The 14661-nt window shown below is 45.9% G+C and overlaps 1 protein-coding gene across 2 annotated transcripts; it reads left to right on the forward strand.

The window, feature by feature from the left end:
- The first annotated feature begins 4016 nt into the window (after nt 1–4016).
- NR2C2AP (nuclear receptor 2C2 associated protein) lies at nt 4017–13935 on the forward strand. 2 transcript variants are annotated; one of them, XM_060275417.1, is made up of 7 exons: nt 4017–4190; nt 7185–7276; nt 8753–8884; nt 10035–10125; nt 12215–12320; nt 12888–12955; nt 13055–13935. In XM_060275417.1, exons 3-7 carry the CDS (start codon nt 8844–8846, stop codon nt 13169–13171), a joined length of 423 nt encoding a protein of 140 aa, XP_060131400.1. In that variant the 5' UTR covers nt 4017–4190; nt 7185–7276; nt 8753–8843; the 3' UTR covers nt 13172–13935. The 2 variants fall into 2 exon arrangements, with proteins under 2 accessions (XP_060131400.1, XP_034975295.2); XM_035119404.2 differs by lacking the exon at nt 7185–7276.
- The last annotated feature ends 726 nt before the right edge of the window (nt 13936–14661 follow it).

The raw sequence follows: 14661 nt of genomic DNA on the forward strand, positions 1-14661 counted from the left end.
ATTGCAGGGGGTTGGACTGGATGACCCTTGGGGTGCCTTCCAACTCTACAAGACTTTGATTCAATGACTGTCCTCTGCTCCAAGCCTACTCCAGCTGAGGACCCACACCCCTCCTGCCAGAGCTAGCCAGCCCCACCTGGCCAGCTGGGGAGCTGGGCTGTGGGCCCTTGCCTGCCTCTGCCTCCTAGAGCATCCCTCCTGCTGCTCCCTATGCCTCAGAGCCTGCCGTGTTCGTGGGACAGGGGCCCCTCTGACTCTGGTGATGGGTCCCACTGCTCTGGTACCTGTGCCCCGAACCCCCATCCCCTCACCATCCTCCATCACCCTGGGAGTACCTCCTTCCCCATACCCTGCTGCCCCAGTGCGTCCCAGTCCCCTCGCCGGGATCCTCTTCCCCAACCCACATTAAAATCTGTGGAGGAAGAAGATTATCAGTGGCAACTAGCCACCATGGCTACACCCCCTAACCCCAATTTCAGAGGCAGCTGAATCTTCAGACGCTCCTATGGGTCCAGAAATGTTTTGGAATCCCCAGATGAAATCCCTCTTTCCCTCCCTCCCTCCGAAAGTTCTGCAAAACAAGATGGTTATTATTATTTTTCAGAGTTCTGCCACCCCCAACCACTCCACCCACCACGTTTAAATAGCATGAGATTTAAATGTTTGGGGGTTTGTTTGTTTTTTGGTTCCGTCATTTTCCTCCTTTTCATTAATGTTTTGCCTCACCCTGGCAGAAACAGAACAGCGGCAGGCTCTGGAGATAAATGACAGCCTGACAAAACAATGGGAGAAAAAGGATGCTATGTTTTGTTTTTTATAGAAGAATGAAATTAAATAAACCGAGCAGATGGAATCCCCCCTCCCTTTTGTTTGGATCAGTTGCATTCCATGGAAGGAGCTCAGAGAGACAGGAAATCTCCAGGTTCTTTTCCCAAACAAGCCCTTCAGCTTCCAGCAACAGTCACAAACACACACCAAAGGTGGGATTTGCACAGAGAGAATAGCCCCTGCAACATTTCTCCAAGGAAAATAGGGATGTCCTAGTACATAAAAATAGTAATGATAATAATTTTATTATTTGTACCCAGCCCATCTGACTAGGTTGCCCCAGCCACTCCGGGCAGCTTCCAACATATATAAAAACAGAATAAAACATTAAGCTTTTAAAAAACTTCCCCATAGCTCCATACTCCATACATTTCTATAGTGAAAATAGGAACGTCCTAAGGAAAAGCAGGGTCAAATCAAAAACTGGGGCAGCTTCTGTAAATCTGGGACTGTCCCTGGAAAATACCGGTAGGGACACTTGGAGGGTCTGAGAGAGGCTCCCAGGTTCTGTTCGTAGTGGGTGGTATGAAGTGCCCAGCATCAAATTTGGGGCTGCTTTCAGCTGAATTGCAATCGCTATTCGAGCCACTGAGATCTTAAGACCCTAAAAACCTAAGAAGGGCCTTCTGGATCGGACCAGTGGTCCCTCTGGTCCAGCTTCTCACAGTGGCCAACCGGATGCCTCAATGTGAAACCCTCACGCAGGATCCGAGCCCAAGAGCTGCCCCCCCCCCCCGGAGCAGGAGAGAGCGATTGATGGCTACTAGGCAGGAAGACTACACACTCTGCTTCCACACTCAGAGGCAGCGTTGCTTCTGAATACCAGTTTCTGGAAAGCGCAGGAGGGGAGAGTTGTTCTTGTGTTCAAATCCCACTTGCGGGTTTCCCACAGTTTGGCCACTGTGAGAACAGGATGCTGGACAAGATGGGTCTCACCTGGCAGGCTCCTCTGATGTTCTTATGATTCAACGAACATTTCAGAAGCCTTTGGACATCACCAGATGAAGTCCTTCATTTCTCATGTCCCTAGACTAATCTAGTCTGGGGACAGGAGTATGCATCAACTGAAGTCTAGTGTCCAGATCAAGGGAAGTCATAGTCCCACTCTGTTCTGCCTTGGTCAGCCCACACCTGGAATACTGTGTCCAGTTCTGGGCACCACAATTTAAGAAGGATGTTGACAAGCTGGAAGGTGTGCAGAGAGAAGGGTGTCCAAGATGATCAAGGGACTGCAAACCAAGCCTTATGAGGAATGGTTGAAGGAGCTGGGGGTGTTTTAGCCTTGGAAAGAGGAGACTGAGAGGAGATATGATAGCCACCTTCAAATAGCTCAAGGGCTGTCACATGGAAGAGGGAGCCAGCTTGTTTTCTCCTGCTCTGGAGAGCAGGACTCGAACCCATGACTTCAAATTACAAGAAAGGAGATTCTGAATCAACACCAGGAGAAACTTTCTGACAGGAAGAGCTGTTTGACAGTGAAATGGGCTACCTCAGGAGGTGGGGGGCTCTCCATCTGTCATGGCTGCTTTAGCATTTCAGGAGGTTAGACTAGATGACTCTTGGGGTAACTTGCAACTCTACAGTTCTATGATTCTAAAGTACAGAGGAACACAAGCCCATTTGTGCTACATAGAACTTTGTGCGGTATTTTCATTCTAATTCATTCTGATGTTATAGCTGGCTACATTTTCCTATAAGTAAATCTGTGGGAAGCGGAAAGGTAGAGTTTGAAATAAATTATTCCCTATTCTGTCTCCCTCACAGACCATTCAGCTTGAGACCAAGGTGGCTGGCGCCAGACAGAGAAAAACTGTAATCTGAGCAGGGAGGCGACAGGAGGGCTGCAAGTATCGTTTATGGTGTGAGGCTTGAAATGGGACAAAGGGGTGATAGGGGCCACTGACAGGTGAGCTGGGCCTGGCAGGGATGAGAGGCGTGGAGAGCTCAGGGCAGGCAAAAGGGAATCATCACAAACTTTTATTGCACCAGCTGAAGGCCACGCCATCATCCAAAAACAAGGCAGGCAAAAGGTGAATTGGGGGAAATCCTACATCCAACAACTGGATCCTATTGTATTGTATTGTATTGTATTGTATTGTATTGTATTGTATTGTATTGTATTGTGATACCACCCTTCATTCTAAAAATATTACTATTACCATTGTTATTATTCAAACTAACGGAAGCCTTAGCTGAGATTCCTGCATTGAAGGGGGCTGGAGAAGCCCAGCCAGATAGGTGAGTAAAAATGTTGTTGTTGTTGTTGTTGTTGTTGTTGTTACTACTATTGATCATGATGGCAGCGAACTGGAGTCAAGAACAAAGAAAATGGCTTCTAAAGCAGTATACCAACTTTTGGGCCACTCTGTATAAGTTGGTGGCCGCCCTTGCCTACTGTGGCGGAGAGTTCCGCAGTATAACAATACGATGCTGCATGAAGACTGCATCTAAATACAATCATACTTCGGTTTAAGTACGCTTCGGTTTAAGTACTTTCAGTTTAAGTACTCCGCGGACCCGTCTGGAACGGATCAATCCACTTTCCATTACTTTCAATGGGAAAGTTCACTTCAGGTTAAGTACAGACCTCCGGAACCAATTGTGTACTTAAACCGAGGTACCACTTACAGGTAGGTAGCTGTGTTGGTCTGACGCAGTCAAAACAAAATAAAAAAATCCTTCCAGTAGCACCTTAGAGACCAACTAAGTTTTTCATAGGTATGTCATAGTTATGAGCTTTCGTGTGCACGGTATCTGAAGAAGCGTGCATACACACGAAAGCTCATACCTATGACAAACTTAGTTGGTCTCTAAGCTGCTACTGGAAGGATTTTTTTATTTTGTTTTGTTTTGTAAGTGCATCTCATAGACCCACTTGTGAACACCATCAGGCACCTCGCAGGATCGGGCCAAAGTCTGTAATCCCAGCACCCTCCGTAAGAAGGAACCCCCAGAAGCAAGACCTCCTCTCTCTATATACTGTATATATATTTAAAAACCCAACATTTTATTTTAAATCCGCTCCCCCGCCTTCCTTTCGAGCCGCGCTCTTCTACCGCCGCCTAGTGGCCAAGATAAGGTTAGGTCAAACTTGGATATTTATTTATTTATTCGTTTTTAACTGAGCTTGCAATCTGGTCCCTTTAAGAATTGCCACCGGGAGCAGGAAGCAGGAAGCACGTGGAGCGAGAGAGCAATTTCCTCCTCGGTTCTCCTCTAGTCGCTTTTCAATCGCAGCTGCGCTTCTTCTGCTTCTTTGACAGAATATACGCGATAGAGGTTATATTTGCAGCAAGAAGCAGTGCGGATGGCTTCTTAGATCCACGCGTCGTACAGCTTCTCTCCCAAATCATCTTTCGCAGGTTGGTATAGGGGAGGAAGGCTGCCGATGTTTGCTTTAACCCCCCTGCTCCTCCTCCGCCTTTCCTTTTCTGCCTTATTCTTGCACCAGCTTTCTCCGCTGCAAACCGGGCAGCGCGGGGAGGGTCTGGCAGATTCCTGGCAAATTAAGTGGCTGTTAAATAGGCCATAGGAACAGATCCAGGACGTGTTTTTGTGTGTGTGTGCGTTTGTGCTTTTTTCCTGGTACGTTGGCAACCCCTTAGATTGGGAAGGAGAGGTTGCAAAAACGAGCGGGCTCTACTTTTGGCACCCCATTAATCCCAGGTTTGCGTGTGCTGGTGTAGTTTTGAAAAGACATTTGCAAAGAGAAGTTTTGGGGGGGGGTAGTTTCATAAGTTGTGTGGCTTTGTTTCTCAATTTGATCCTCTTTTTATAGGTATCGCGGTATTTTACTGATTGTGACTTGCAGTTATTTTTTATTGATCATAGTAATTATTTACTGCAATTGTTCAGAGTGAATTTCTATTTAATTATCATTTGCTGATGTGTTATTGAGTACTATTATATTCTAATCAATTATTGATCACTATGTTATTTGATATAAGTCGTTGTATTTTAAAGTTACACTTTATTATGACTTTTGTGCTGTACAGTATCAGATTATTATAAGGTGTGTGTTCTTTGTGGTATACAGTACAGTGGTACCTCTGTTTATGAACACAATTGGTTCCGGAAGTCTGTTCATAAACTGAAGCGTTCATAAACTGAAGCGAACTTTCCCACTGAAAGTAATGGAAAGTGGATTAATTCGTTCCAGACGGTCCGCGGAGTAACCGTTCATAAACTGAAGCGAACTTTCCCATTAAAAGTAATGGAAAGTGAATTAATCCGTTCCAGATGGGTCCGCGGCGTTCATAAACCGAAAATTCATAAACCGAGGTGTTCATAAACCGAGGTTCCACTGTATTTTGTTGCTGTAAACTGCAATATAGAAAAGGGGGTATACAAATTAAAAGTGAAATGAAATATGGGAACCTGCCTTATTGCTGATCCAACTACGGTAGTTCAGTATTGTCTGTACAGAGAGCAGATGCTCTAAAGCAGGGGTCCCCAAACTAAGGCCTGGGGGCCGGATGCAGCCCAATTGCCTTCTTTATCCGGCCTGCGGACGGTCCGGGAGTCAGCATGTTTTTACAAGAGTAGAATGTGTCCTTTATTTAAAACGAATCTCTGGGTTATTTGTGGAGCCTGCCTGATGTTCTTACATGAGTAGAATGTGTCCTTTTATTTAAAATGCATCTCTGGGTTATTTGTGGGTCATAGGAATTCGTTCTTTTTTCCCCTTAAAAATACAGTGGAACCTTGGTTTATGAACACCTCGGTTTACGAATTTTCGGTTTACAAACGCCGCGGACCCATCTAGAACGGATTAATTCACTTTCCATTACTTTCAAGGGGAAAGTTCGCTTCAGTTTATGAACGCTTCAGTTTAAGTACCCCGCGGACCGTCTGGAACAGATTAATCCACTTTCCATTACTTTCAATGGGAAAGTTCGCTTCAGTTTATGAACGCTTCAGTTTATGAACAGACTTCCGGAACCAAGGTACCACTGTATAGTCCGGCCCCCCACAATGTCTGCTGAAAAAGTTTGCTGACCCCTGATCTAGACTGTGGGTAGGCAAACTAAGGCCCGGGGCCCGGATCTGGCCCAATCACCTTCTCAATCCGGCCTGCGGACGGTCCAGGAATCAGTGTGTTTTTTCATGAGTAGAATGTGTGCTTTTATTTAAAATGCATCTCTGGGTTATTTGTGGGGCATAGGAATTCGTTCTCCCCCCCCCTTCAAAATATAGTCTGGCCCCCCACAAGGTCTGAGAGACAGTGGACCGGCCCCCTGCTGAAAACGTTTGCTGACCCCTGCGGTCTAAAGTAAACCAGGGTTTGCCCAAACTTGGTTCTCCAGCTGTTTTGGGACTACAACTCCCATCATCCCTAGTTAACAGGACCAACGGTCAGGGAATTGTAGTGCAAAAAAAAAAATTCTGAGACACAGGTTTGGGAAACCTTGGACTGGACCAGGCATCCCTAAACTTCGTCCCTCCAGATGTTTTGGACTACAGTTCCCATCTTCCCCGACCACTGGTCCTGTTAGCTAGGGATCATGGGAGTTGTAGGCCAAAACATCTGGAGGGCCGCAGTTTGGAGATGCCTGGTCTAGACAGTGCTGCGGTACTAAGGAGCTGGAAAAGAGGCACAGATTTCAAAAGGGGACATGATGTTGGCATCCATTTCTCCCCCCTCCAATGGAATGTGCCCCAGGGGGGTGGGGTTGAAGCCAAACACCAAAGTCACCTCCCCGGGGCGTAAGCCTGGGCCGTGTGTCTGGAGGTCCTGGGCTGCCCAGAGGACAAGACAATCTCGGCCTTGCTGAGAGGGGTCCAAAGGAAAGCAGAGCAAGCGGCCAGATTGTTGTCAGCTCAAAGCTGGAAAGGAGATAAAATTCCGTCAATTCAAGATTGGCATATCAAATTGGCAGAGTTCATGAATCTAGCAAGATTAACAGCAATAATTAGAAAAAGTCCCTAAGCAAAAATTGAAAAAGGAATGGAGATTATGTAGAGCAGTGTTTCCCAACCAGTGTGCCTCCAGATGTTTTGGGACTACAACTCCCATCATCCCTAGCTAGCAAGACCAGTGGTCAGGAATGATGGGAGTTGTAGTCCCAAAACATCTGGAGGCACACTGGTTGGGAAACACTGATGTAGAGGATTATTTTTGTAATGAGAGTATAAATTCAAAATGGGTGATTTGCTTTGGTTAGTTCACACAAGTTTTGGGGTATATAATGAGGATAAGGAGAAATTGAGATAGGGAATAAGGAATTAAATCTGTTAGGAAGAAGCATAGTGGAGTTTATTTGTAAAGAGGGAACTGATATGGAAGTGCTGGGAAGTTTATTTTGTGTTTTATGTTGTTTTGTTTTTGTTTATTGTTCTCTTCTGTTCTTTTACAGTATATTCCTGCGTATAAGACTACTTTTTAACCCAGGAAAATCTTCTCAAAAGTCAGGGGTCGTCTTATACGGCGGGTCGTATTTCTTATACGGTGAGTATATCCCAAACTCTATATTTTAACTGGAAAAGTTGGGGGTCGTCTTATACGCCCAGTCGTCTTATACGCCGGAATATATGGGTTTTTTCTTCCCCCCCCCTTTCCTTTCTGTATAAGTTTGTATACGTTCAATAATTTGGGTATTTTTGGTGTACTTTGTGTGGTATGTTGATTTATGTTGATTTTATGTTGAATAAGAAATAAAGATATTTTAAAACTTTTTTTTTTAAAGAAAAAGGAAAGCAGAACAAGACGTTTGGCACCAGCTTGGCTGCAGGAGTTGCTTGAAGGAGGCAGACAAGGCACCCTCCAACTGCTTTAGGGACTCCATTCTGAATTTGTGTAGGGTTTACTCCTGAGCCTTTTCTTCTACCAAAGATGTCCAGTAAAGCAATGGAGGTTTAGGGTCAGAGTTTTCCATCTATATGGATGGGCTCCCTTCCCAGGTGGATGACCCCCACCTGCCCTCACTTCTCTCTACATCAAGGCATCCCCAAACTAGGCCCTCCAGATGTTTTGGGACTACAACTCCCATCATCCCTAGCTAACAGGACCAGTGGTCAGGGATGATGGGAATTGTAGTCCCAAAACATCTGGAGGGCCGAGTTTGGGGGTGCCTCCTCTTCTCCATCAAGGGCAGAAACCGCCTTCTTGACTTGCCGGACCCCCTCTTGGTCTCCGCTCAATCTTTCAGAGCCTGTCTTCGCTCGCCTCGCCTGGTTTAGCCGGCCAGTGGGGACAAGGAAAAAGGAGAAATACAAGTTTTTGTTGAACATGATTTACATGCTGCTCTCAGGTAGGAAGTTCTGTTCGAAATACAGTTGTACCTTGAATCCCAAACGCCTTGGTACTCGGACGTTTTGGCTCCTGAACGCCGCAAACCCAGAAGGGATTGTTCCGGTTTGCAAACTATTTTTGGAAGCTGAACGTCCGATGGGGCTTCCGGTTGCCTTCAAGAGCTTCCTGCAGCCAATCTGAAGCTGCAATTTGGTTTCTGGACGTTTTAGAAGTCAAACGGACTTCTAGAACGGATTCCATTCGACTTCCAAGGTAGGACTGTAAAGGTGGGAGTGCCTCTTTCAGACGCGGTGGGAGCATGCCTTTTCTTCAATCAGGGGTTACAAATACCTGCAGGGACTCCTCCCGATTTTGCTCTGAACTCCAGCTGCCACCATTATCGCTGACTACTGGACACACAGGTCTCTGGGAGTCGGAGCCTGGCTACGTGCCCAGATTTTGCACCCTCTAGAGCAGGCGTCCCCAAACTTCGGCCCTCCAGATGTTTTTGACTACAATTCCCATCTTCCCCGACCACTGGTCCTGTTAGCTAGGGATCATGGGAGTTGTAGGCCAAAACATCTGGAGGGCCGCAGTTTGGGGATGCCTGCTCTAGAGGTTGGCAGTCTCATTCCCAAAACGATTAACTGGCTCTCTCCAAGGCTTAATTCCATCTTGGTTCTCCTTTAACAGGTAGCTGTGGCAGGAGGAACGCAGGCACACACCTGTTGGATTTCTGCCTGCATCTCGGTCTGTACATTCCTGCACTTGGGACGGTGTCACAATGGCAGCGACATCCTTGATTTGTTCCGGGACGGTGAGCAGGTGAGAGATTTTTTTGCCGTCCTCGAAGATGCAAATTGAAGAACTGAATGCAGGTTGGAATGATCATTATAGCAGAAGTAATTGTCAGCAATAGCAACATGATAGTGATAGTAATTTCTATAGTGTGACTTCAGATAACTCAGTTAGTGAAGCATGGGATTCTTATTCTCGGGGTCATGGGTTCAAGTCCCGTGTTGGGCAAAAATGTTGCAGGGGGTTGGACTAGATGGCCCTTGGGGTCCCTTCTAATCCTATGATTCACCTCTAAAATACAAGATGCCGAAAGGCACTTTGGGCTTTTTGATGCTCTTTAAATTCAGTGTGGATGGAATAGATCATTTTGTGGACTCGCCTTGCCCCATATGTGCCTTGTATTTCTTGTAAGAAATTGATATTTCAGCAGAGTTGCACCCAAACTTTGGAACTCACTGCCTATTGACGGGGAGGTGCCTTCACTGTATTATTTTCACTGCCTACTAAGAACATTCTTGTTTAGTCAAACCTGTCCAGCTATGTAGAATCTGCCAAGTTTTCATCCAGTTTTATATTACTGTTTATTTTAATTGTCTTTTAAAAATACTTTAACTGTCTGTTTTCGATAATTTCAACTTCTGATATACCTGTTCAGAGGTTCTGTTACAATGAAATGCCGTAGAAATTTTGTTAAGTGAATAGAATCAATGTTTGGCTTGCTGCAAAATCCCAATGTTCTTGTTGGGGACCTGCAATGCCTGAGTTCAAATCTCTCACCCTCTACTCAGCCATGAAGCTCCCTGGGTGGCCTTGTGAGCCAGTCACAGTCAGCTTGACCTACCTCATAGGGTTGTTGTAAAGATAGAAAAACGGGAGGGGAACCTCGTGTGCCACCTCGAACTCTGCGAAGGAAAGGTTGGATGCTAATGTACTAATAAACTTTTAAAATGTCTTGTTTAGTATATCTTTTCATCCCATTTTCCTTCCATATGTGTTTTGAGGTGGCTTATGGGATAGTTAAAAAAAAAACACCATAAACTTGCTTAGTTTTCTTTTTCCTCCCCCTGCTTCTCCCTCCTCCTAAGCGGGTTGGGCTTCATGACCTTGTGGGGTGCCTCCCATCTCTTAATGGCTTCTGAGAAAGCCCGTCTGCAGTGCTTTTGTGCATTTTTTGCAGGGTCAGCTCCGTGCTCAACCGAGACGTGAAGCAGTTTGGGAAGAAGTTTATGTTTGATGGGAATGAGGAGACTTGCTGGAACTCAGATCAGGTGAGATGCAAGAGAAAAACCGCAGTGCTGGCAAAATAATCCCTATCTTATTTATTTATTGGAGATAGCTTTTTATTGCGCTTTCAGCAGTGACATTCTTACTGTCACGGAGCTGGAGTGCTCGGTCTTCCTCAACAACGCTCCTGCAAGGCAGGCTGATCTTCACATTGTCCCTATTATTATTATTTTGGTCGGGGATTTTTTTTATTGAAGTTTCCACATTACAATACTGTAAAATAAACAAACTAATGTACAGTAAAGAAAGAGTAGAAAGAAGCTAAAGAAAGAAGAAACAGAAAAAAACAACTGCAAATCGCTCTCTACTCACTTTCTTAACTTTCATCCCTTGCCGTCCCCTGTAGAAATTAATTATTTCTAAAGGTTTTGAATTGTTTTTCACTGTTAATTTCATTTTTCTTCGCATGATTTTTAAAAAAATAATCAAGCTGTATATAATTTTTAGGAAATAACAGACATAAATAATTGCGTCTCGTCCCAGCTCAGACTAACTCATCCATCAAGCCCAGTAATATCTACTAAAGGAAGGAACTAGTCCTCATGGTTCAAAATAAAAGGGCTGGCCAAGATCATGGCCACTGGTCCCGTCACCTCCTGGCAAATAGAAGGGGAAGAAATGGAGGCAGTGAGAGATTTTACTTTCTTGGGCTCCTTGATCACTGCAGATGGTGACAGCAGTCACGAAATTAAAAAACGCCTGCTTCTTAAGAGAAAAGCAATGACAAACCTAGACAGCATCTTAAAAAGCAGAGACATCACCTTGCCTACAAAGGTCCGTATAGTTAAAGCTATGGTTTCCCCAGTAGTGATGTATGGAAGTGAGAGCTGGACCATAAAGAAGGCTGATCGCCGAAGAATGGATGCTTTTGAATTATGGTGCTGGAGGAGACTCTTGAGAGTCCCATGGACTGCAAGAAGATCAAACCTATCCATTCTTAAGGAAATCATCCCTGAGTGCTCACTGGAAGGACAGATCCTGAAGCTGAGGCTCCAATACTTTGGCCACCTCATGAGAAGAGAAGACTCCCTGGAAAAGACCCTGATGTTGGGAAAGATGGAGGGCACTAGGAGAAGGGGACGACAGAGGACAAGATGGTTGGACAGTGTTCTCAAAGCTACCAACATGAGTTTGACCAAACTGCGGGAGGCAGTGGAAGACAGGAGTGCCTGGCATGGTATGGTCCATGGGGTCACGAAGAGTTGGACATGACGAAACGACTAAACAACAACAACAACATAGGAACTCATTATCCCAGCTCAAACTAACATCACCCATCGAGCCAGTGTTGTTCTTTAGGGTCCTCTGCAGAGGGAAGCCATTCACAGAATCATAGAGCTGCAGAGTTGGAAGGGACCCTGAGGGTCATCTTGTCCAGCCCTCTGCGATGCAGGAATATTTTGCCCAACATGGGACTCCAACCCACAACCCTGAGATTAAGAGTCTCATGCTCAGCTGACTGGGCTATCCAAGCATCTCTCGTGACACAAAGCAGGAGCTGAGCCTGAAGATTTCACTTGCAAGCTGAACTCCAGCTTCGTTAACGTGGTCCTGAAATTCTGGGTCTGCACCCCCAACCTCATGCTGAAATTTAGTGCTAGATTTGTGCTGCGAACCCCGCATTTCATGCCACCACCACCCCTCCAAACTGTGGAATAGACACAACAAACTGGGGTCACAAATTAATGCCAAAAAAATCCAACCTTGTCCGATTCTCTCCAAACAGGTGCCAAAGTTTGGAGCTTGTTTTGTGCCCCCCCCCAACAGAATAATTGTCACTCAATTGCCATAGGGCAATTACTCAGTTGGGGGGACATGAAACGAGGGGTTCGTGGCATAAAGCAAGCACTAAACTTTGATATCAGTTTGGGAGCGTCCAGAGTTTTAGGGTCATGTGTTGATGAAGCTCTGGACTCCTCGTTCCCCCAGGGAATAGCTCCTTACAGTCTTTTTTGCATTGCCTGGGGGAGGGGGGTGGAAATAAAACTTTGCAGTTTGGGGTTGAAATTCCTCTCCTTGAGCCAAGTTTGTCCCTAATTGACGGCTGCTGTTGGTTTCTGCTGTTGGTCTTAGGGTGCCACCCAGTGGTTGACGCTGGAATTTCCGCAGGCCATCCGGGCATCCCAGATCCAGATCCAATTCCAGGGGGGATTTGCAAGCCAGAAGTGTGTTGTGCAAGGTAAGGACAGAGGCAGAGGCAGCAGTTGCAAGACACCTTTGTGGCTTGCTAGTAAAACTGAATGGCATAGCTGCCAAGTCTCCAGTTTTCCCTGGGAAATCCCCGTTTTTCCAGCTGTTCCTAGCTGAAAAAACGGATTTTTTTTGTTTTTCCCCGGTTTATTCTGGCGCGGTGGCCATTTTGGAACTGGGCGGAGCATGCTCAGAAGTGACTTTTGATGCTGCTTTGCCCAGTTCCAAAATGGCGGCAGCGCCAGAATAAACCGGGAAAAAACAAAAAAATGGAAAGCTCTGCTGTGGACAGTATGAGGTTGGGGGAGGTAGTAAACTTCCATTCTTTTACATAGTGTGCATGCAAGGTTTTTGCGTCAGCGTCATGGAAGTAAGTTCTTCTTCCATTCATTTATCAGTTTTTGTTGGCCGAGGGACACGGCAAGGAAGTGGTATCTGCAATACACAAAATACAACTCCAGAACCCCCCCCTGCCTTGCCTCAATTAAAGAACCGTAACCCCCCCCCCCCCCGTTAAATATTGCCCTTTCCACATCTCCTTTCAAATTTCTCCTAGGCTGCCAAAACGGAGGCGATCTTTCCCCGGTGGCGGAATTCTACCCTGAGGATTCCAATTCTCTGCAAATATCCTTTTTTTCCCCTTCCCTCCCAGTTCACTGGGCTGTGCGGGGGTTGGGGATGGAGTCCAGAACTTACATTTTCCTTAACTATTCTTCCCTCTACCGTTTCTCCCTCGAGGAAACTCCTCTCGACAAACTCAAGATCACCTTTGAAAACAGCACGGATTTCTTCGGACGGGTGGTTGTCTACCAGCTTGATGTCCGTGGGGTGAAACTTTGACCCTGGAAGTCCTCGTGTGACTATTTTTTAAAAAAAATTGTGTGCCTTTTTCACAACAGCCGAAACCTCACAAATCCGATTCTGCAGTTGTTCTGCATTGCTTCTGAAATGGAATTGTCTCTGCTGTTGGTTTGCAACTCGAGGACATCCCATAATTTTACTTATGGCGGGAATGCAAGTTGTAGCAGTAAAAAAGTTGAATTTAATTTTGACTGAGATGATAAATATTACTAAAGAAACAATTGTTTGCTATCCGAATTAATGCTTTTGATTATACTAATGTAGACATAATGCCCGAAGAACTGGTCTTACATATGATCTTGGCAGCTCAAATAGCAATTGCAATTCAGTGGGAAACACCCCAAAATCTTACACCTGGAGGCTTAGGGCCACTCACTCTGGAATATGGAGGAAATTTGAGTTTTCAGTGGGGACTAGAAGCTCCATGTGCTTTTTATGCGGTTTGGCATTCCTTTGTCACATGGCCATCTGCACTGCAGGGGGTTGGACTAGATGACCCATGGGACCCCTTCCAACTCTACAAATCCTGTGCTTCTATGTATGACAGGACAATCATTTTCAAGGCGACTCCTGTCACAAGTCTGGCAAATCGGAAACTAGACTTTATAACCTGAAGTTTTTCACTTGGACTTATTTCATTCTGAGTGTCAGATGCTTTTCTTTCTCACCTTTCCATTGTCGTTCATTGTTCTCTCTGTTTTTCATATGCATCACAAAATGAAATAAAGGTATCTTTGCAACAAGAGGAGCCTGGATAGCTCAGTCGGTTAAGAGCGTGGCGCTGATAATTGCCAAGGTTGCAGGCTCGATCCCCATGTAGGACAGCTGCAGGGGGTTGGACTAAATCCGGCATCCCCAAACTCGGCCCTCCAGATGTTTTGGGACTACAACTCCCATCATCCCTAGCTAACTGGACCCAGTGGTCATGGATGATGGTAATTGTAGTGCCAAAACATCTGGAGGGCCGAGTTTGGGGATGCCTGGACTAAATGGTTCCTTCCAACTCTATGATTCTATGAAGACAGTCCATAATTTCAAAAGGCATCTTCTCTTCCCAGGAGTGGCTGGCAGACTCCAAAAGATGCTGTTGGCATGTGACAGCGGCCACAATCCCAGGAATGGATTTGACTGGCCAGCTAAACCAGGTGAGGGGGAGCCAATGGACCTCAAACCCTCAGGGAGTCAGGGGCTTCCCCTGCAGGTGAAGTCAGGCTCCGTGGGGTGGAGTGACTTAGACCAAGAGGGGGTCCAACAGTCAAGGCACCGCAACACCTCAAGGGCCACCTCTTCCCATATGAACTGCCCCGGACCCTGAGATCATCCTCTGAGGCCTTTATTTGTGTCTGGACTGTGGCAACACAAGAACAGGGCCTTTTCAGTGGTGGCTCCCCATTTGTGGGATGCTCTTAGGAGCCAGGCAAAAGCATTTCTCTAGAACCAGGCTGATTTTTAGATGTTTGTGGGAGGGA

Source organism: Zootoca vivipara, chromosome 6, assembly GCF_963506605.1.
Source record: "Zootoca vivipara chromosome 6, rZooViv1.1, whole genome shotgun sequence".
Taxonomy (NCBI): domain Eukaryota; kingdom Metazoa; phylum Chordata; class Lepidosauria; order Squamata; family Lacertidae; genus Zootoca; species Zootoca vivipara.